This window comes from Crinia signifera, chromosome 1 (assembly GCF_055691185.1).
Source record: "Crinia signifera chromosome 1, ASM5569118v1, whole genome shotgun sequence".
Taxonomy (NCBI): domain Eukaryota; kingdom Metazoa; phylum Chordata; class Amphibia; order Anura; family Myobatrachidae; genus Crinia; species Crinia signifera.
In genome coordinates, this window is record NC_139217.1 from 226,229,677 (window position 1) to 226,251,807 (window position 22,131).

The 22,131-nt window shown below is 41.5% G+C and overlaps 1 protein-coding gene across 1 annotated transcript in view; it reads left to right on the forward strand.

Annotated features, from left to right (window-relative positions):
• Positions 1–22,131, forward strand: part of TJP3 (tight junction protein 3) — a 95,409-nt gene that overhangs the window by 64,242 nt on the left and 9,036 nt on the right. Inside the window, 12 exon segments of the mRNA XM_083179351.1 lie at positions 174–276; positions 395–456; positions 537–618; positions 743–899; positions 4,276–4,384; positions 4,825–5,044; positions 5,127–5,314; positions 13,252–13,347; positions 13,464–13,534; positions 18,867–19,077; positions 19,192–19,292; positions 19,377–19,733. Coding sequence (XP_083035477.1) covers positions 174–276; positions 395–456; positions 537–618; positions 743–899; positions 4,276–4,384; positions 4,825–5,044; positions 5,127–5,314; positions 13,252–13,347; positions 13,464–13,534; positions 18,867–19,077; positions 19,192–19,292; positions 19,377–19,733 — 1,757 coding nt within the window.

Here is a 22,131-nt window from a genome sequence, read left to right on the forward strand (position 1 = left end):
ACTCTACACCTTTCAGACCGCACATATTACCTTTTTAAAACAATTAAAAAATGGCAAAATACCGGCTTATAAGTGCGGTCTGAAAGGGGCATTATTGTGTTTTTTCTTTTATTTTGGAGCTTTGGGTGTATCATGATTTTTCTTAACTGTGCTTTTTTTTTTCTATCTGGCAGATATTTCAGAGTTGAGTTCTGATCAGTCCCCACCTTCCCAGCCTCCCCCACCTCCTCCAGGAGAACCTCATAGGAGCTCATTAGAAAGCCTGGAAAACCCAGTGTAAGCTCCATTATCTATGACTTTGACTTGGATCTCCAGCATCCTGTTTGAACTTTCTGGATTGCTCAGATTTTTTTATTATATTCTTCTTTTTTTTTTTTTTCTTTTTTTTTTATAGTGACAGTCATCAGTTTAATGGCACATACTCATCAGCGATGGAAAATGTAGTGCAAGAAAATGGTGAGCTATTGTTTGCTCCACAATTGCTTGTTCTATATATTCAGCTACTGTAATCTGGTGTATTTGCTTTTTTTGTCCAGGTAATAGTGAATCTCATCCGGATACTGAATATAAGGAGCCTGAGCCACATGTTGAAAGGGATAAAGATGATCTTAGAGTGGGGTACCCCAGCTTTCTTTCTAGTATATATTCATTCTTAAATGTTTTTACTTTTACACATCATTTTTCTTTTTAGTTGGTTTTCTCTTCTGCTAATTCTTGGATCTTCTGATTTTAAATTTTTAAGTTATAGCCCAGATGCTCGCCTTGTGCAGTTCAAAAAGGAGAAGAGTGTTGGACTGCGCCTTGCAGGGGGAAATGATGTGGGAATTTTTGTGGCTGCTGTTCAGGACGGGAGCCCTGCAGCACGAGAAGGGATGAAAGAGGGTGACCAGATTTTACAGGTGACTTTATGTTAAATGACCTACATTTTGTATACACTTACATCTGTCAATACAAATGAAAAGCTTATAAACCTTCTATCAATAGATAACCACTAAAGGCTTAGCCATAATTTACACAGAAAATTGGCTTATCCAGGAAAATGAATCCAAACTATGGTTACTGATCCATGGTCAAGTTAGCATGTGCAAAGCAAAAAATAAATAGACTATATATTTGACTAGTAGCCAAGGTGTGGCAGGACTCGAAAAAATACATAGACCTGTTATGCATGCCTAACAGCTAACAAATCCAAAATCTTCATGTCATTAGGACAGGGGTCTATATTATACTCCATCTAGCGGGTATCTGGCGGCCGGATTGAAGCTCCCTTCCAGTCCTCGCTGCTGGTCCCCGCCGAGCGCCCCCACCTCCCTGCATTCCCCCCCCCCCCCCCCCCCAACCCTGCACGTCTTCTGAAGTGGAGACTGGTAGGGTTAGTGTCCCCCGCCACCTGGAAACTGGGACTCGCGTGTGTGTGGGACGCTCGCGCTTCCCAGTCAGATGGAGCGCCATCTCACCAGTGGGGGTATTCAGGCGAGCCCCGGCACTGGCTGAGAGGCGCTCCATCTGTAGGTGGCAGTTGAGTCTGACTGCTGACAATCCTGTCCATTTGGATAGAAAAAGATTTTTACTGAACCACCCACAGCGCAATTAGTGACACTCTGCCCAGGAAATACAATAAAGCCTTCACCAAAAAAGCTCAAACAGACATGGAATACAACAAAGTTTTGAAGATCCACTGGCGAGTTTTCACACAAAAAAACTTATATATCACTTACACAATGATTAATATACTCAAAGATGGAGTTCTTTTGGATCTAAAAGAAACTCAAACAAGAAAGACGACCATAGTGCAGCAATGTTTTGAACGTGGAGCAATGATAATATTTATTCAGTGCACTCACATTCCATAGGATAAAATGCGCATATCAATGGTTCTTTTTCTTTTTTTCACTCCAACATGATCCTCCACATATATGTTCCCTAGGGACTCGATGAAAGATATATAGTGCAACACCGTTTGTTTATATTAAAATTAACAATTCTTTATTACACTCACATATGGTTGATAAAAACAGGCAAAATACCCCTCAGGGTGACAGGATCCTCAGACTGTGCTGTGGAGCATCTAGTATAACCCTCTAGGTGACCGACCAGCGGTCCTCAGCGGCGATACAGCTTCCTCCAATGGCCTCAGAATAGGGTCCGTTCGGTGGTGTTCATCCAGCTTAAGCGCGCTTTCGGGCAGGTAAAGCTCTTCCTCAGAAGCCTAATGGACACCAAAGGCCCCGTCCGATGGTGTCCATTAGGCTTCTGAGGAAGGGCTTTACCTGCCCGAAAGCGCGCTTAAGCTGGATGAACACCACCGAACGGACCCTATTCTGAGGCCATTGGAGGAAGCTGTATCGCCGCTGAGGACCACTGGTCGGTCACCTAGAGGGTTATACTAGATGCTCCACGGCACAGTCTGAGGATCCTGTCACCCTGAGGGGTATTTTGCCTGTTTTTATCAACCACATGTGAGTGTAATAAAGAATTGTTAATTTTAATATAAACAAACGGTGTTGCACTATATATCTTTCATCGAGTCCCTAGGGAACATATATGTGGAGGATCATGTTGGAGTGAAAAAAAAAAAAGACCCATTGATATGCGCATTTTATCCTATGGAATGTGAGTGCACTGAATAAATATTATCATTGCGCCACGTTTAAAACATTGCTGCACTCTGGTCGTCTTTCTTGTTTGAGTTTCTTTTAGATCCAAAAGAACTCCATTTTTGAGTATATTAATCATTGTGTAAGTGATATATACGTTTTTTTGTGTGAAAACTCGCCAGTGGATCTACAAAACTTTGTTGTATTCCAATCCTGTCCATTTGTAAATGAAATAACTTTCCTAAAGAGCCATCCTCTTCTGTGCAGGATGTAAGCATGCCTGGATTAGGAAAACCAAATAAGTATCTAGCACTTCTCACAAAAGGGCTTCATGTATAAATATAATGTAAACAAGATGAATGATGGGTTATCTGCAGCATCATCGGTGTCTCCTCGTGCTTTTGCCCAACCAGCAATCCACTGAGAGTTACCTGCGCTGTCCTCAGACATCAGCGAACATCTGCCCGACACTGACATGGCTGGAAGAAGCATTAATCCTACAGGCCTTATCGGGAACTCTAAAGACCATACACAGCCAGCGGCCAGACACAGAGGGACCCGATTACTGACCATATACTAGTCCACAGCTAATCCTTAATTTTAGGACAAGCATACCACTCACTTCCACTCATAAGTACTGTGGATGTTTTGAGAGAAGGGGTACTTATAAATTAAATGCCTAATTAAGGGGTACTGGAGAGAAAAAAGGTTGGGAACCACTGTTATAGACCATCATAATAAGTATAATTTGGAGGTCAGTGAAAGCAATGACATAAGATTATGAACTACCCACAGCTATTTGATTTTACAGGTGCTCAAATGTTCCCCTGGTATAAAAATTAACATATTAGGGAAGGGAAAATGAAAGTAACATTAGATAATGCAGATATACAGAATAAAAGAGCACATGTGAAAACATGGCTTTACTCCCCAGAATCAAATGAACATTTGCATACAATAGTTTATGTACCCTTGGAGTTTTGACTATAGACATGATTAGAATAATACAAAAAAGATATTTATAATATCTTTGTATTTTTCTTATTTTTCATTTTTTTTTTATAGTGAAAATTCTTTAGTATACTAGAGCAGGATGGGAGAGAGGCTCTGCCTCACCTGCCAGCACATCACTGCTATGGCTTACTTATAAACTCATTGTGAATCTGTACTGAAGGCGACTGCAGTATAACTAATGCATAATAACATGGCTATTCTTCACTGATGCTGATTATATGCACAAAACATTTACTACTGAAAGTCAAATTTCTAGACCATATCTATTATATTTAATTAATACAGTTGTTTGTGAATTCAAGATTTATAACGTTTAACTTATGTTTTTGTGTACCTGACTCCATATTCCTGTAATCAATTCCTTATGCTTTTAGCGGTTTCTATCCTTTTCAACATAAAACACTATGGATCATGACCCTTCCCCAGTAGCATTCCTCTTTGATCATCACATGAGCGGTTAGGTCACTGCCTTCTAAAAATGAACACACATACCGGAAAATATTTGGTCCTGTCATGAACATTCTAACCAATTTGGCTGTTCTATCCTTGCCCACTTTCAGACTAAGATCCTAAAGTGGAGTCTGTAATAATTCATTAAAAATATGCTCTATTTATGGTCAAATACGCCTTTAAAAATATATGATAATTGTATTTTCTTTTACAGGTGAATGAGACCAGTTTTCACAGCTTAACGCGGGAAGATGCTGTACAATATTTAATGAACCTTCCACAGAATGAAGACATTATATTGCTGACCCAGGGAAAAGAAGACAGTAAGTCAGACAGATTGCGACTGTAAAGGTGGCCATACATCAGAAAGATATTGTACCCAATCATACAATCTCAATTGATTGTAAGATGGATTGTATGCAGATTGTGTGCACATCTTGTGTACACAAATCATACAATCAATCATCAGATGGATTGTATGACTGATTGTATGATGGATTGTATGCAGATTGTGTGCACATCTTGCATACACAATCATACAGCAGATGGATTGTATGACTGATTGTAAGATGGATTGTGTGTAGATTGTGTGTCCAAAAACCACCAAGGACTGCCGGGGATTTCAAGGGAAATTGTATACAATCATGAGCACAATCGATCTTAAGATCGATCTTTCTGATGTATGGCCAGCTTTAGGTGTGCTTAATACATGCTTGACTGGATTGTATACTCACAAAAAACAATTTCTGCTTTTCTGCTGTAGTCTACAGAAAGATGATAAAGTCCAATGTGGGTGACTCCTTCTATATTCGTACACACTTTGAGTATGAAGCCGATACTCCATCTGGCCTGAGCTTCACCCGAGGTGAGATCTTTCATGTGTTGGACACACTTTATCGAGGGAAACTTGGGAGCTGGTTTGCTGCCCGCGTTAGCCGAGATTTGAAGGAAATTAAAAGAGGAATTATACCGAATCGATCTAGGTAAATTGTTTTTCCACTGCTGCTGGTCTGTTTTTCTTTCCTGCTTCCGGCTACTCCTGGCTCACATTCTGAACCTTTTTAGGGCAGAACAGTATGCTAACTTAGAGAATGTCCTTAAGCCTCAATCATCTTCAGGACAACGTGCTGAATTTTGGAAACTAAGAGGCTTGAGGGGAGCCAAAAAGTTATTGAAGAAAAGTAGAGAAGATTTGTCTGAAATAACCAGCAAGGCCAAGTATCCCCCATATGAGAAAGTGGTGCTGCGAGAAGGTAACCTTTGTCCTTTTTTAAATATTATCTGTTTGTTTTTTTGTTTTAAAGTAAATATATATCAATTGTATATGCGCGCTACTTTGCATCAAGGTGCCCATACCCAGTGCGTTTTGCGGGTGCGATACAATGCGTGCTCCCAGGCCCATCCCATCACACAGTTCAAATACTATGTACTGCCCATACTTTTTGAGCTAGGTCCCGATCGCATTGAAAGCAAATTGCATGCAAATCGTGTCACATTATTATTATTATTATTATTATTATTATTATTATTATTATTATTTTATTTATAAGGCGCCACAAGTGTTTCGCAGCGCCGTACAAAGGAACAATACAGGGAGACAAAACTTGGCATAACATTGAATAAATAACAAAAATACAGTACAAATAAAGTGCACCACAGTTCAATACACATTACAGCTTAAATGTAAGTAGTGAGGACCCAATCAACATACAACTAGAGGCTTGAGGCCAATGATGGAGATGAGTATGAAGATGGTCACTGAGTGTTGGAGTAAATTAGAGCTGTGAGTGAAATGTGAAGAGAAGTGGGCTTTGACAACAGGAGGGAAGAGGGCCCTACTCGGAGGAGCTTACAATCTAGTAGGAAGGGGAGACAGACAGATTACAAGAGGTGCAAGCGAGGGGGTGGTGGTTAGATAGCAGGATGTAAACAGGCAAGGGGTCGGAGAACCAGCTGGTTTATGCAGTGGAAGGGTACGCTTTACGTCGGTACACAGCGGGCATGTTACTCACCCGTCTGTGTCTGCCGCTGGCTTGCAGGTGTCCACCGGGGGTCCAGAGTCTGCAGAGGTCAGCGGGCATGTGAGCGGCAGCAGGGGGGTGGTCATGCTGCACTGGAGTCTGACTTTGCTTGGCGGCGCTGAGAGGCCGGCGCTACCATCTTGGTTTAGGGCAAGTGAGCTATTGGGCCAGGTCAGGGTCTTTCCTGTATAACTGCCCTTTCAGCCAATGGCAGTCATCCACCAGGTATATAGGGGATCTGCCCAGGCTAATCTGGGTCAGTGCAAAAAGTCTTCTGAGTCGGTAGCATCGGTTGGGAAGATTCCCGACTCTCCTAGTCCCTGTTGCTGATCCCAGCCTAACTTGTCAGTTTTCCCCTGCTGGCCTGTTCCCATCACATTATTCACAGCCTGACCTGGTCCATTTCCACCGGTCCAGTTCAACTAGTCTCCTGTGGTTTTGACAGTGCTCTTCCGCTTTGGTCACTAATCCAACTCCAGTAAAGTTCCAAAGTCTTTCATTGGATTAAATCATTTGTCATTCAATTCACTCCTCTTTCCGGATATCATTACTCAAGTCTTTATCAGTTCATCAAACAACCCACTTCATTCTTCAGTGTCCTTCATCACTCCTAAAGACTTCAGCTGCTGTCACCCCAAGTTTCCTTCCAAGAGCTTTTGCTTTAATTATTATTATTACTTGTTTTCTCAAAGAAGTATTTGAGTGCTGCCATTCCTGTATTGTATTATATAGGGCAGTACGGATGGTGTAATGGTTAGCATTACTGCCTCACAGCGCTGAGGTCATGGGTTTGATTCCCACCATGGCTCTAACTGTGCAGAGTTTGTATATTCTCCCCGTGCTTGCGTGGGTCTCCTCCGGGTACTCCGGTTTCCTCACACAATCCAAAAATATACTGGTAGGTTAATTGGCACAAAATGAACCCTAACATGTCTGTGTGTACGTGTATATGTGGTAGGGAACATAGATTGTAACCTCCACTGGGGCAGGGACTGATGTGAATGTTCAACTATACTCTGTAAAGCGCTGCGGAATATGTATGCGCTACATAAGAAACTGTTAATGAATAAATAATAATATATGAATAAGTATTTTATTAAACCAGCCCCTTAAATTAAACCATTAAACCAGTTGTAACCCTTAATCTCCTCGTCTGTCTACAGTTCCTGAGCACCACACGACTCCATCAAATCCTACTTCTGTGACAAATCGCATGCGATTTGCGAGCGATGTAATGCAATCTAGACAACAGCGCATGCACTGATCGCACCGTGTATGGGCACCTTAAGGCAACCGCTGGGGATAAAATTCAAAACAGTGCTGTAGTTTTCATACTATATTAAGTAAGAACTGTTTTTACTATCGGCACAGTCCACTTATTGCTCCAAAAGTTATGTATATTGCCTGTATGTGGAAAAGTTTACTTTTTCACCATTTTTATACATTGAAAAAGGTTTGCATTGAAATTTTGTTTTACTAATGGAGTTGTGCTCTCTTCCAATATATATTCCTGAATTTTTATATGTGTTCACATTATTTTTATTCATTGCATATTTGCTCTTAATGTCATTTTGTATTGTTGAAATATATATGTGCATGTGATATTGCTTTTGAGTGAAACCCAGTGCTGTTCACCTACAGTACCTCTATTCCAAGTTCATTTTTCTTTGGAGTGTTCAAACACACACCCCTCACAAACAGCTGCTTTGATAGCGCCCAGTGATACAATCTCTATTTGCTTTGTTTGTCTTTATAAGTTCTCACTGTTCTTTCTTTAAATCCAAATTTCTTCCTCACACACCATGGCAGCAATTACTCTGGGTTACATCCCATCCCCCAGCTCTTAGGGGAAAAAAAATACCTGTCTAAGTCCGCCCACCTTGGTATGTATACTCCCCTCCCCTTTACCTCCCCAGTCTTTTTCCTATCTCCAGTTTAAACTAGGTAGTTGTAGTGTTGGTTTTTTTGGCCAAGGCTTAGCTCATTTGTCCCAGCATATGCGCCTATGTGTAGCTGCAGCTGGAAGGGGTGGCCCCCCAGGGAGAAGATATATGCACGGTCAGGCCGCTAAAAAGCCTGATGGAGGAAAGGCTGAGCGGCGTGTTCAGAGGATTCTATGCCGCCCGGACCGCTGCAGAGTGTGTTTTCATGCTGGCTGGTACTTCCACCGCTGTGCCCTGCACTCTGCGGCTGGACGAAGTGAGGCGGCGGAAGTCCAGACATGTGGGGGTGTTAATTATTCAACGACGACTAGATGGATGATTTGCGCATGCTCCCACTCCCAGATAGGGTCAGAGGGCGTTAAAATGGTGCATACATAGTTACATGTTTGCATACAGAACAAACTTGCCTGCTGTAATGGATCCTGATGGAAACCCTTCTCCCCCAAAGCCTTTGAGTGCCTTGGAGAGGTAAGTCCTCATAGAGGCACGGTTCTTCACAAAATCCTACTACAGTATGGTAGATAGTGATAGGCTTTTTATTTGTCTTAGTGTGTCTAAACCATCTGGGAAAAAGAGCATATACAAGAAAAAACATATCCAAGTATTGTGAAACTTGTGATAAGATCTTCTCGGCTGAGAAGGGAATTAATGTCTGTCAGGAGTGTAAAGCTGCTGAGGTTCAGCCTAGTTTGTGTATTTTATTTATTTATTAACCGTTTCTTATATAGCGCACACATATTTTGCAGCGCTTTACAGAGAATATTTGAACATTCACATCAGTCCCTGAACCAGTGGAGCTTACAATCTATGTTCCCTACCATATGTGCATGCACACAGACATTCTAGGGTTAATTTGTTGGGAGCCAGTTAGCCTACCAGTATATATTTGGATTGTGAGAGGAAACCTGAGTACCCGGAGGAAACCCACACAAGTACGGGGAGAAAATACAAACTCTGCACAGTTAGGGCCATGGTGGGAATCGAACTCATGACCTCAGTACTGTGAGGCAGTAAGTCTAACCATCCGGCGTTTGGATTTCCCTCCCAAATCATTAATTACATTTTCACCCTCTATTCTATTCTAACCCTAAATCCTCTATAGCATGTAATGGCCTACTGTCACCTACTTTCCAACTGGGCAGAGGAACCAGGCAAGAGGATGTCCACTCCCGCCCCTTTTATTTGCAATAGAAATAGAACCATTTGCTATCGCAGTGCGGTCATCCCCTCTTATACAAGGCATCAAAATTAGCTCAGAAGAACTAAAATCCTCTCTAATCCCATCCACTCCTTGCCAGGTTTATTAAATCTCATAGACCCGTTCGGAGAACAATTGGGTTATAAAGTAAATCAAACAAAATCAAAAATACTATTGTTGCGGAAAGCTGATCCAAAATTTTTAAACTCTGTCAATGTCCCAAGATCTACCACTCTCAATATTTGGGAGACTGGCAATTATACAATCTATTATACAGTATTTCTTAAAATATTTTATTGCATGCAAATGCTACCAATAGCCCTTCATAAATCAGATATTTAACAAACTAGATTCCTTATTTTCCTAATAGCTAGAACCAAACTCAAAACCCCCATATATCTGAAGTTATCCCTCTGTAGGGCAACACCTCTCTCCCCCCCCCCCCAATCCTTGTTTAATTCATTATTCACACAGTGGAAGGAAAAGGGATCAGACTCTTCCAATAAAGTCTTTTGATCCAGGGGGGAGTGATCATGTCATTTAGAGATCTATCACAAAGTTTTTTGCTACCTCAATCCCATATGTATATGTATTTTCGGTACTTATGTATTATCTGGGCTCCCATGTTAAATGCACCCCATTTTTTCATACCCCTACTATCCAACTACGCATGGAGTTGATTTTATATAGTGTGGCGAGCGCAGCGAGCCACCGTGCCCGAAGCGTGGCGAGCGGACGCGGTCTCATAAGAAAAACGGCAGCCCAGATATTACATAAGTACCGTATTTTCAAAGGAGACACTATTTGACCTTAATGAAACCGTATAAAGTGAAATATTTATATGTGATGCTTATGAAAATTGGTATTTCTGATGACCGGCAGTGGAAACTACTGTTGAATAAATGGGAAAAAAGATACACTGTACCATCACTTGATACCAAAGAAGACCTCTAATGAGATTAGAGTGAGGGCCAAAACCAAGAGATCATTCTGAAACTCAAACAATTGTCTGTTTAGTGAAATAAAGAGCCAGTAATCTGTTGTGACACAGGTTCCTGTCAAAAGAAACCCTTTAATATATGAATTTAAATCAAACTGTCCCATGAAAGACACCATTTTTGCATCCATATGACAGAGCTGGTAGTTACCAATAGTGGTCAATGATGGATGGTAGCAGGAGTTTTAATTGAACTAGAAGTTGGTAGTGTTTCCCTGCATAATTTGGACATCAGATAGGCTGTAGTGGAATGATGTTATTATTGGAGTTGAAGGGTTGGCTGCAGAGTGTCATGTGACAGAGTCCAAGCTGGCTTCTCCCCTGTCTATGTACTGGAAGGCAGTAGTAGGCCTGCTGCCTGTAATCAAGGCAGAGCGTTCATGTCCAGGTAACCTCATCGGTTAAGTCATGCTAAGGGGTTCAATCCTGGGGCATGGGACACCCCCAAAAATAGCACTAAGAATACCCATAGTCAAAATAATTTTTATATACCCCATGTTAATTTTAGAGTTTAAGTGAGGTTCTTGGCATACGTTCGCAAAAATGTGTGACCATCTGCTATAATTACTGAGCCAACAGCTCACGTGTACAGATGGAGCCGGCCTCTTTCTTGCAGGGGCTGGCAATTTTCTATCGCCGGGCACGCGTGCACATGATGCTCCTGCGTGCCCCGTGGCTACGGTGCTTTCACCGCCACCTCCCCTGTGCCCCTCGCTGTCCCCCCTATCCCTGCCAGTCTCCCTGAAGTGGAGACAGGCAGGGACGCACGTGCCTGTGAGATGATCCCCGGCCAAGAACCAGGGGCGCTCTATCTGTACATGAGTAAAACATCCAGTAGAGAAATTGGGAGAGGTTTAGTCAGTCGCACAGAAGTTAATGGATTTCAAATGCAAGGGTGGACCCTCCTTGTATATGTTCAACACTCAATTAGTGATGGGTATGAGGGTGTGCTACCATAGACACAAAAAGGACATAGTTAACAGGAAAGAAAAGAGTGTCTTTTGTTAGTGCACCTGGAGATAAAGATATTTAGTAAAAGTCACTTTTATTTAATTAATTAAAATAGTTTGCGAATATAAAAAGGAATTGACAAGACATGAGACAACATATAGGCCAGTATTCAATGGCCGGGGATCGAGGGCAGCAGCGAATCCTGTGTAGGATTCGCTGCACTTTCGCCCAGATTCTCCCTGCTGGGAGATTCGCTGGCAGCCGCCCGTTCACATTATTCAACGCGTCAGGGGTTCTCAGCCCCTGACGGCGATAATTACCCTCTGCGGCGAATTGCACTCGGCTCTCTCCCCTGCTGCTGTGGCTACAATGCCACTGCAGGGGATTGAGCGGAGTCACAGCGGGGGAGCACGCTGATGCTGCCAGGAGCCCCCGCACAGCTTGAGGACGGGGACGGGTCCAGCAGCAGTAGCAGACCTCCAGCTCCAGCAGTCCCAGCGCTGACATCTGCTATCACCACGCTGGGGCTGCCAGAGCCGGAGGACTGCTGCTGCTGGAGCCTTCCCCGCCCTCAGGCTGTGCGGGGGCTCCGTGTTGATCAGATGTGCCGGAGGTCTGCTGCTGAGAGCTCGTAAAAGCAGCTCCTGTCCTGCACTGTGCACTGCTCTATCTCCTGTCAGCGTCTCACAGCAGCAGGACAAGACGCTGCTGGTGATGCTGCTGCTGCCGCTTGTCAGAGGCTCTGAGCGCGATGAATGGTGAGGGCAGCTTGCACTGCTTTGTCCCCCACTGCTAGGATACACAAGTAGGGGGGTCCTGAAACTCCCCCTGTATGTTCTGCATGACTTATCCCCCATAAAATAAATCATGAACCGAAAGCACGGAGGAGTCCGGGTGTCTGACAACTTCCCCCATTACAGGCTGCTGCTGCTGCACGGAGCTCTCCTGTGTTCAGGGCTGCCACACACAAGTGGTGAGTTAACTGTTTGAAGCCCATGGCTTCTGTAGAAATTGCTCATGCATACCTTCAGTGTATGCTTTATTTTATAAAGTACATGTTCAGTTCTCCATAAAAAGCTGCCGAATGCTAAATGGAGAATCATGGCGAATTTCAATGGAGAAAGCAGTTCTCCATTTGAGCATTGAATACACTCTCGGCGAATTCCACTAAAAATCCCATTGAAAATCACAGGCGAATTGCGGAGAATCATTTACGGCGAATCGGCAGACATTCGTTGTTCATTTGTGGCGAATTGCCTCCATTGAATATGGCGAATTGTTTTTTCTAACAGAAAATTCGCCGTTTAACCCAGCGAATTGCCAGATTCACTGAAAAAAACGGCGAATCTGAGGCATTGAATACTGGCCATAGTGAGATAAAAAAGGATAGAAATCCTTACACCTAGTGGAAACCCCACTGTCTAATATCCCAATCAGTTATAATAACTTGTATGGCTCATGAGCCATACAAGTTATTATAACTGATTGGGATATTAGACAGTGGGGTTTCCACTAGGTGTAAGGATTTCTATCCTTTTTTATCTCACTATATGTTGTCTCATGTCTTGTCCATTCCTTTTTATATTCGCAAACTATTTTAATGAATTAAATAAGTGACGTTTTACTAAATATCTTTATCTCCAGGTGCACCAACAAAAGACACTCTTTTCTTTCCTGTTAACTATGAGTAAAACATCCACACAAGATGATGTTAGTGTGGATTGGAGTTAAGAACCCCTGCTTCTTAGTATTGATTTTGGAGATTTTCCATATTCCAAAATTATGTTTTACATGCTTGTAATCAAGGCTTCTTCATTCTCTCACATTTTTGGGACACATTTGTGATGGGACATCAAATTGTTGATATTGTCAAAGTAAAGTGAAGTTATAATATTTTAGTACCTTCCTCTCCTTATTTGGTCTTGGTTATAAATATACACATATCATCAATTTCAGTTCATATTTTCACCATTTCTTTTGCCAGTTGTTACTTTTTAGTTTTTTTTACTTGAATTGAAAATGTCCCTATGTTTTTACTGGCGAGCATAACATTGTTATTTTTTTGTGTTTGTGTTTGCAGCGAGTTTCAAGCGTCCTGTTGTAATCCTGGGTCCAATAACAGACATTGCACACCTTAAGCTCTGTGCTGATTTGCCACAGGAGTTTGAGACTGCAGGTAAGTAATGGCCAAAACAACATTTTATTTAAAGCAAAATAAATCTAGTTTGGTATAAACTAGTATAAATATAGTCTGAATATAAACTTGAACTGGAGTGTTATTCTCTTTTGCAGACAGTGTTGCTCGAGATGATGGGCATTCTAAAGTCATCAAACTGCAACTTGTGAGAGAAATCGCAGAGAGGGTAAGATGGGCATGGTGACTTGTAATCCTGTAGGGTCAACTAGATTTATTCTGACACAATAACATGTGCTAATAACTGATAAAATTAATCATAATTTAAGAGTATCGCTGTCTTAGTGGGTAGTAGTAGTAATTAGTCACATAGACCCACTACTATTGGAAATAGCCAAAAATCTCATAAATACCCACATATAAAAAAAAAAAAAAAAAAACTTATAGCAGAAAAAAAAAAAATCTAAAAATGGAACACTTAATATTTTCCAAAACACCTATGTCCTTTATAGTGTAGAATCATCTAGTTTTGCCTGTGACGTGTAAAGTTTTGTTGTTCACTGCATGATATTAATAGACTGGATGTGGATTAGCTCACAGACCATGTCTTGGTCAACATGGACAAAGTTGATATTGGGAAAAGTTTAACATGGAAAAGGATGACACATGCGAAGGTCGACATGAGTTTCCACTTTTTTTTTTTTTTTTGTTGTTAATGTCGGCTCCTGACCTCCAATTAGTGTACAGCATGGATTCTCAAACTGCGGCCCTCCAGATGTTGTGAAACTACAAATCCCAGCATGCCTTGCCACAGTTTTAACACTCCCTTATAGCAAAACTGTGGCAAGGCATGCTGGGATTTGTAGTTTCACAACATCTGGAGGGCCGCAGTTTAAGGACCCATGGTGTACAGTGTCAGGCCAGGTGCCTGTTGCACGTGGATTGTAAATTATGAACAAAGAAAAGCCAAAACACTCATGCTTGTGTTGACCTAGACATATCGGTCAGCTATCAAGTTACCTCAGACTGTAGCAAAGAAATAAATGTTTCCTGCTTCCCCCTGCTGCCATACTGGCCAGCACCTCTTACCCACACCTTGTCCATTCCCCAGGGTGTGAGATATGATCCAGTTAGACCTTGCATATCTATAAGATCTACTCTGTATCTTTAGGTGTTAAAATATTTCTTGCATCCTAACTCTCCCTTAACTAAGCTTATACCTAATTTGTGCCTCAAAAAGTGGGTCTCCTGTGGTGTGAAAACATTTGCCGATTTTATATTAAGTGGTAACATAATTTTCAAATATCTGACTGGGAGCTACTAGGTTATTTCCAAATACAACATTGGTGGAAAAATATCTCTAAGCCACTTAGTTCTATTAACCCTCTAATACCTACAATTTTAGCTCGCATATCACAACCCATTCTTAAAGGTGACATCTCTTTTTGGTATAAGATTCTTTTAGATTCAGCTTCTACCCCTGAATATAAAGCTTGGACAGGATGGTAGGAGGATCTGAAAATGACAATGTCTGAAGCCCAATGGAATACAATTTTCAACTCTTTGTTTAAAATCTCCAGATGCATGTAAAACTATTTCACGGGTTATATTTAACTCCCAAAAGATCGCACACTATTTGGTCCTCTTCTAAATATTGCTGGCGCCAATGTGGGGAGATTGGCCACATTTTTCATGTATTCTGGTCCTAAGTGGCACTTTGACAGTTCTGGATAGATGTATTTAATCTAATTAATAATGTGAAACACTTAGAGCTTTCTCCCTCTCCTTCCATAGCATTATTAAATCTATTTACAGATGTCATAATGCAAAACGCTATGTTCTTGGTCAAATTCCAAGCCACACTAGCACAACTATGGAAGCAATCATCTCCCCCCTCCTTATTAAAGGTCATACAGAAAATTCACTTCAATTTCACTATAGAGACGGTTTACATACCTCGTCCCCACTGGAGAAGGGGCTCAATACTTTCCCAAATCCATCCAATCTGATCCTATGCCATTTAGCCTTAAAAAAGAGAGCCCTTGATTCCTCCTAGATTGTTTGACCTCTCCATTTGTTTTTGCTTACATTTTGATACTATTGTATGTATAACTTACTCTGATTGCATGATAATTATGTATACACTATTGGAATATTGTATTCTTGCTCTGATGCATGTAAGTAATGTGCCGAGGGCAGCATGCCCAATGCATGGCAGGCGAAGCTGTACCGTTATACGTGTCCATGTCGGCAGACACCGCAAAAAATTAGAGGGTTGTGTCAACCTATTGTCTGTTTATCTAATGCATGTCAACCTTTGGCTTGTTGACCTTATGATTGTCAACTTTTTTTTACTGTCGACCCATACCCAACCAAGCAGTCTAAAATGAAAGTTTTGGTCTGGACAGTCACTTTCTCTTACCCATAATACAGCACAAATGAAGCCAATAATTACCTCATGTGCCCCTTCGCATTTTGTTGAATGCCAAATTTTTTACAGTATACCGGTCTTCTAAATCACAATGGCTCACTGGTTGTTCAGCCATTGGGGGATATTCAATCCCCGGCGAGCATCTCTCGTCGGAGAGATGCTCGCCGGGCCCTATTCAATGCTGTCTTCCCTGACAGCATTGAGCAGGGTATCTCGGCAGAACGAGCCCGACATCACTAGCTGTCGGGCTCTTTCTGCCGAGAACGGCCAGGAAGTGACAGGCTGCAGCTCGCCTATTCCTGGCCGCAACTCGCGGCCACGCCCCCTTTTCGCTCCCCGGCAGGCAGGACATTGAATCCCGCCTGCATGTTCTCGGTCGAGCTGACCGAGAATGGGACTGGGTCACGGTGGTCGAGCAAGCTCGACTGCCGTGACCCTCAGATTGAATACCCCCCATTGTGTTTGTCAGTCAGTTGGTAGGTCAAAATGATATTGATGTAGCAATTCACTACCAACTTCCTTAAGTAATGTTAACTGCTTAGAGTGAATTTTTGAGCTATGCATTCAAATTAATAGTTTAACTGGAAATTTTCTGCCATCCATGTTCAAAGGGTACATAGTTACATAGTGGTTAAGGCTGAATAAAGACTTGCATCCATCCAGTTCAATCTTGGTTTTAGTGAGTATGATCTGTTAGCGTATCCCTTGTTGTTATACGTAGTGTATTCTGATAACTTTTAAAGTTAGATTACGATTATTGTTTGTACCCCTGGATGTTTTTAACCAATAGATGTTTGTCCAATCTTATTTTAAACTTATTTATTATGTCTCCCGACACCACCTCACCAGGAGGAGAGTTCCATAGTTTTGCTGCCCTGATCGTAAAAAATGTTTTCCTTCTAAGGAAATAAAATCTTCTTTCCTCTAATCTAAACTCATGCCCACGTGTCCTAGAGTCTCTCTTTACAGGAAAAAGGGCCCCTGACCGTTCCTTATATTGGCCACTGATATATTTGTACATGTTAAGCATGTCCCCCCTTAAGCATCTCTTCTTTAGCGTAAACAATTTGTTCAATCTGTCCTCATAGCTTAAATTCTCCATTCTCTTTATTAGCTTTGTTGCTCTTCTTTAGATTTTTTTTCCAGTTGTATGATGTCCTTTTTATAATTTGGGGCCCTGAATTGTACTCCATATTCCAGATGTGGTCTAACCAATGCTTTGTACAGTGGCATGATTACTTTTAAATCCCTAGTATTCCTTTTTATACATGCTAGTATCCTGGTGAATAGAGTATTTTACCAAAAATAGCGCAAATAGACAGGGAATATGCAGCTTATGGTGAACACCTAGTGTCCTGTCAACATGAACACTAAAAATATTAAAAATATATAATATATAAAAAATCGGTGACACCACTTAGCGCTAGACCTTGTGATGAATGTACAAGATAAATTTTACATATCTTTCAGCAGGTACAGTACTGATCCAGATGAATTCAGATTAAGGCCAAAACCTGAAACAACATAAATGATATACCCCTTTTCCAATTTAATGGGATGATGGGGCGCCGGCTTATGACAAGCCGGCTGCCGGGGACAGGTACGTGGCGCGGGGGGCGCAGGTCCGGGCTGCCGCTGATTGACAGTTCAGCGGCGCTGACCGGACCCAGGGAGGTAGTGGTGTTTTTTTTTTTAAGGGAGCGCTCCCCATAAAAATCTCGCCCAGTGGGGAGCGCTCCCAAAAAAAAACCCACCACTGAAGGGGTTAAGATCTAGCTTGCTCGTCCCATTTATGGTACCTGTATGCTCCACTTTACTGCTCTCCCCTAGTAAACACTGATTAGAAAAACTAATTTAACAGTTCTGCTTTTTCCTTTATCCTCTGTAAAGATTTTACCATTGATATTGGTTACTTGGCCTATGTTCGTTTACTATTGATGTATTTCAAAGACTTCTTCAGATTGGTTTTGCTCTCAGTGGCTATGCTCTTCAATTTCCTTTTTAGCTACTTACCCCTTTACAAATTATATTTAATTCTTTGTACTTACTGAACGCCTCATTAACATTATCCTTGTAAAATTTAAATGCTCTTGTCTCATTGTTAATTGCTGTCCTTACTTTTTTTTTGTCCAACCATGATGGCTTTTTTCTTATAGAATTTACCCTTAATGCCTTTTTGGGATGTATTTAATAGTTAATGATTTGAGTACATTTTTCAGTGTTTCTCACATTTCCTCTGCATTCTTTCCCTCAAATAACGCTTCCCATTCTATTTCTTTTAAAGAGTCCCTAAATAATTTGAAGTTCGCTTTCCTAAAATTTTATATTTTTGCCGGTCCTGTATTTTGTAGTTTACAGAAGTTGATTTCCAGTGAGACCATGTTGTGGTCACTGTTCTCTAGATGTTCTATTACTTTGGTATTTGAAACTAAAGCTATGTTTGTTTGTTAATATAAAATCCAATAATGCCCCTTTACAAGTTGGTGTTTCAACCAATTGTGTGCTAAACTGATCCTTGAGTAAGTTTAGGAACCCACTGCTTTTTGCTGATATACATGTCTCATGTGTCCAGTCAATATCTGGAAAGTTAAAATCCCCCATAATTAATACCTGCCGTTTTTTTTTTTTTTTTTTTTTTTTTTTTTTTATTATTATTATTATTTGGTTTAAAAGTAGAGACTCATCCCTTTTCATTAATGTTCGGTGGTCTGTAGCATACCCCTATTAAAATATTATTATTAGATTTCATGTTGTTTTCAATTATCTCTGCCCACACGGCCTCGGTATTGTCTTCATCTATCCCTGAGCTCATTTCCATTTTGCATGGTTTTAGTTATTTCTTACATAAAGGCACACACCCCCGCCCCTTCTATTTCCCCAGTCTTTTCTGAAAAGGGTATATCCCTCCATGTTTAGAGCCCAATTGTGACTCATTTCTGTTAATCCAATTCTATCATAATCATCCCTTGTGGCCACAGTCTCCAGTTCCCCATTTTTTCCTGCTAAGCTTCTTGCATTAGCCAGCAAGCATTTCAGTATACTTTTTACTCTTTCTTTTGGTTAAGGGTTGAAGGGTTAATGGTACATTTTACTAGAGAATATAAAGTTAATTTAATTTATTTCAATTTAGGATAAGCATGCACTATTGGATATAACGCCAACCGCAGTGGAGCATTTGAATTATGTACAGTTCTACCCAATTGTGATTTTCTGCAACCCAGAGAACAGACAGGGAGTGAAAGCAATGCGACAATGGTTACTCCCAGAATCCAAGAAGAGCTCACGGCGTCTGTATGCACAGGCAGTGAAACTTCGTAAAAACAGTTCCCATGTTTTTACTGGTGAGTGTGAAATTGCTCTGATTTGTTTTGTTTTGTACTTTCTCTGTTTGCTATCTTTTTTCTTTTAATTCCACTCATACTTTATAATCGATTTTATGTATTTATATTTTTAAGCCACTATTAACTTGAGTGGAGCAAGTGACTCATGGCTCCGCAGCCTTAAAGAAATTATTCGGACCGAGCAAGCAAGACCAATATGGACTAGCGAGGATAAGGTAGAAACTTCAGTTAAAACACATTGAAATTTTGAGGGGGGAAAACATTACTGCATCACTTGAGCATATTTGGTTCTATTTCAGGCTGAGACACCAGTCTCTGAGCCACTGTACCTTCTGAATGAATCAGCTGTTGGATCGACAGACTATCTGAGCTGTGACAGCCGTGCAAACAGTGATTATGAGGAAACTGATGCTGAAGGAGGAGCCTACACAGACCAGGAACTGGAAGAGGAATTCCAAGAGCCTGCACTGGCCCGCTCTTCTGAACCAGTGATTGAATATCCGCCTCCCTATCTTAATCCACCATATGAGCCTTCATACAGAGACCAATCTCCTGTCAATACCTCTTCTTTCCATGGATCCAATTCGCCTTCCAACTCACCAACTGAACCATCCTATGCCTACAGAAATCATTCACAATCTTACAGCCCTCCACAGGTAAAAAAAAAATCTGTCTATCTCCACATGGCACAGAAACTACATATATTGTCGATATGGTTGTGTTTTAGAGTTTACGTTACAATAACTTATGCATTGATTTCCAAATGTATACATGGTTATGTATTGAAACATATTTTAAAACTAAAGTGAAGTTAGTAAAGTTACACACAGGGGGCTTATAAACAAAAATATATTTTTTTATAATTTGCTCTTAAACTGTTATCCAGTTGCTCTGATGATTCAGAACAGAAACTAGAGGTTTTCTCTGTCCGGGTCATAATATTCAATTATTATTAGTGTGGGCAGAGGTGAAATATTTCCATCAGGTGATCCTAATTAAGGAGTCACCAAGGGTCTTATCCTCAGGAGTGTATATTTGGGTCTGAAGAGCCTCTCTGAACCCTAAAGATCAGACCCTGATGAAGTCTCTAGGAGACAAAACACCTCAGGTTTGTCACTTACTTGGACCACCTTCTTTACTCAAATTTTGAAAAGGGTGGAAGAGTGTGTAACATATTTGAAAATTGTATAACCATACCTGTTCTTATGGGGAAAAAAACTTATTTGAATCCATATATGTTTGGACTCTACAACTTGGACTCTTCTAATATCTAACACAAAAGGAGCACAGGCTTGTTTTTTTGTTTTTTTGGGGGCATTAATTCAAGGGATTTAAAAGGTGCCAACTTACTATTATCTGCACATTTATATTTATAGAATGTGTGTGTGTGTGTGTGTGTGTGTGTGTGTGTGTGTGTGTGTGTGTATATACAGCATACAGGCTCACTGCATGGCAGACTTTTGAAAGGCTCCAATGGTCCCTATGCTAGAACACCCACCAGATTATCACTCAGGTAGATATTCCACCATCGACAGAGCAAGGTATCTCTGCCCTGGACACCCTTATATCCGCAAATTCCAGGTGCTGCTGATTACACCTGGGATTCTGCTACTGCTACCAAAACCTGGTCTGGATCCTCCACATTACTTTCATGTCGGGGAATGCTGGCTCTGCCACAATAAATATATATTGCCCTATCCCATTAATAATTTAGGCAATATAGTTAAATGATATGTACAATGTGGTTGCTAGGGGCAACATTTACACTTCTAAAAACCTGCACCTTCGTAAGTTTACACCTTAGTATTTAGTTTCTGAAATCAGTAAAATGATTTTAAATACACATAAGCACTTATTCATAATGTTGAAGCTACTATGAATCTTGGATCACCTAATCTAACCAGGTTAAGTCTCTCATATCCAAAATGCTTGGGGCAAGTGTTTTGAATATCTGATGTTTCCATATATTTGCATAACCTAATAAGATATCTTAGGGATGTGACCCAAGTCTAAACACAAAATTAATTTGTTTCATACTCACATAGGCCCTTAACCAGATCTGATCTCAGTAAAAATTTGTTCTCATAATGGGCAAAACCATGTGCACCGCAGGTGGGGCAGATGTAACATGTGCAGAGAGAGTTACATTTGGGTGGGGTGTGTTGAAACTGAAATCTACATGGCAGTGTAAAAATAAAGCAGCCAGTATTTACCCTGTACAGAAACAAAATAACTCACCCAAATGTAACCCTCTCTCCCCACCTGCAGTGCACATGGTTTTGCCCATTTTGAGAACAAATTTGTACTGCGAGCAGATCTGAATAAGGGCCATTGACTCATGAGCATGGGTCGCTATCACCCGGTGTCATTGGCCAGTTCTCTCTCGCTCTGTTTTTAGTCTAGCATTCATACGGCTTTTCAGTACTATGTGTTAATATAATTTTTCTCAGGTTATCCATGTACAGTATTTGGGCACTTCTGTACATGCGTCTAATTTCGCTATTTAAAACACATAGGGGCTATGGGCATTCTGTGTTCAATAGAACTCCCATCTTAAGAAATGCCTGGAACATGTTTTTCCTCTACCTCCCCCATGGCAGCCCTCACTCATGGGTTTCTCCCTTCTGGGTAGTGCAATTGGAAAGGAAAGAAAGACACCAGCCCCCATAAAAGGACTCCGCCTCCTTCCTTCAGTGTCTTTTTTTCCTTTCCGGGTAAGTGCAGGTAGGAGGTGGACACTGGCTTACCCAAAAGGAGCTTCCAGGCAGGTCTCTGCGGCGTTTTTTTCCCCCTGCAGATGACCAGGTCTCCATGTCTGCTTAGGTGAGACGGAATTCATGGCCGCATGCGGTCCCCCCCGGGGGCAGCTACAGGCGGTGGCGTCCGCAGGAGTGACGCGTGTGGCGGCGCGGGATAGTGTTGCCGCGTCACTACCTGGCCCGCGTGCGTTGCACAGAGCGGGCGGACGTCGGCAGCAGCGCGTGGCAGAGTGGCGCGGCGCCGGCGAGTGACGCATTTCCGCCGCGAGCGGAAGCGTACATTAGCCGGCGCCTG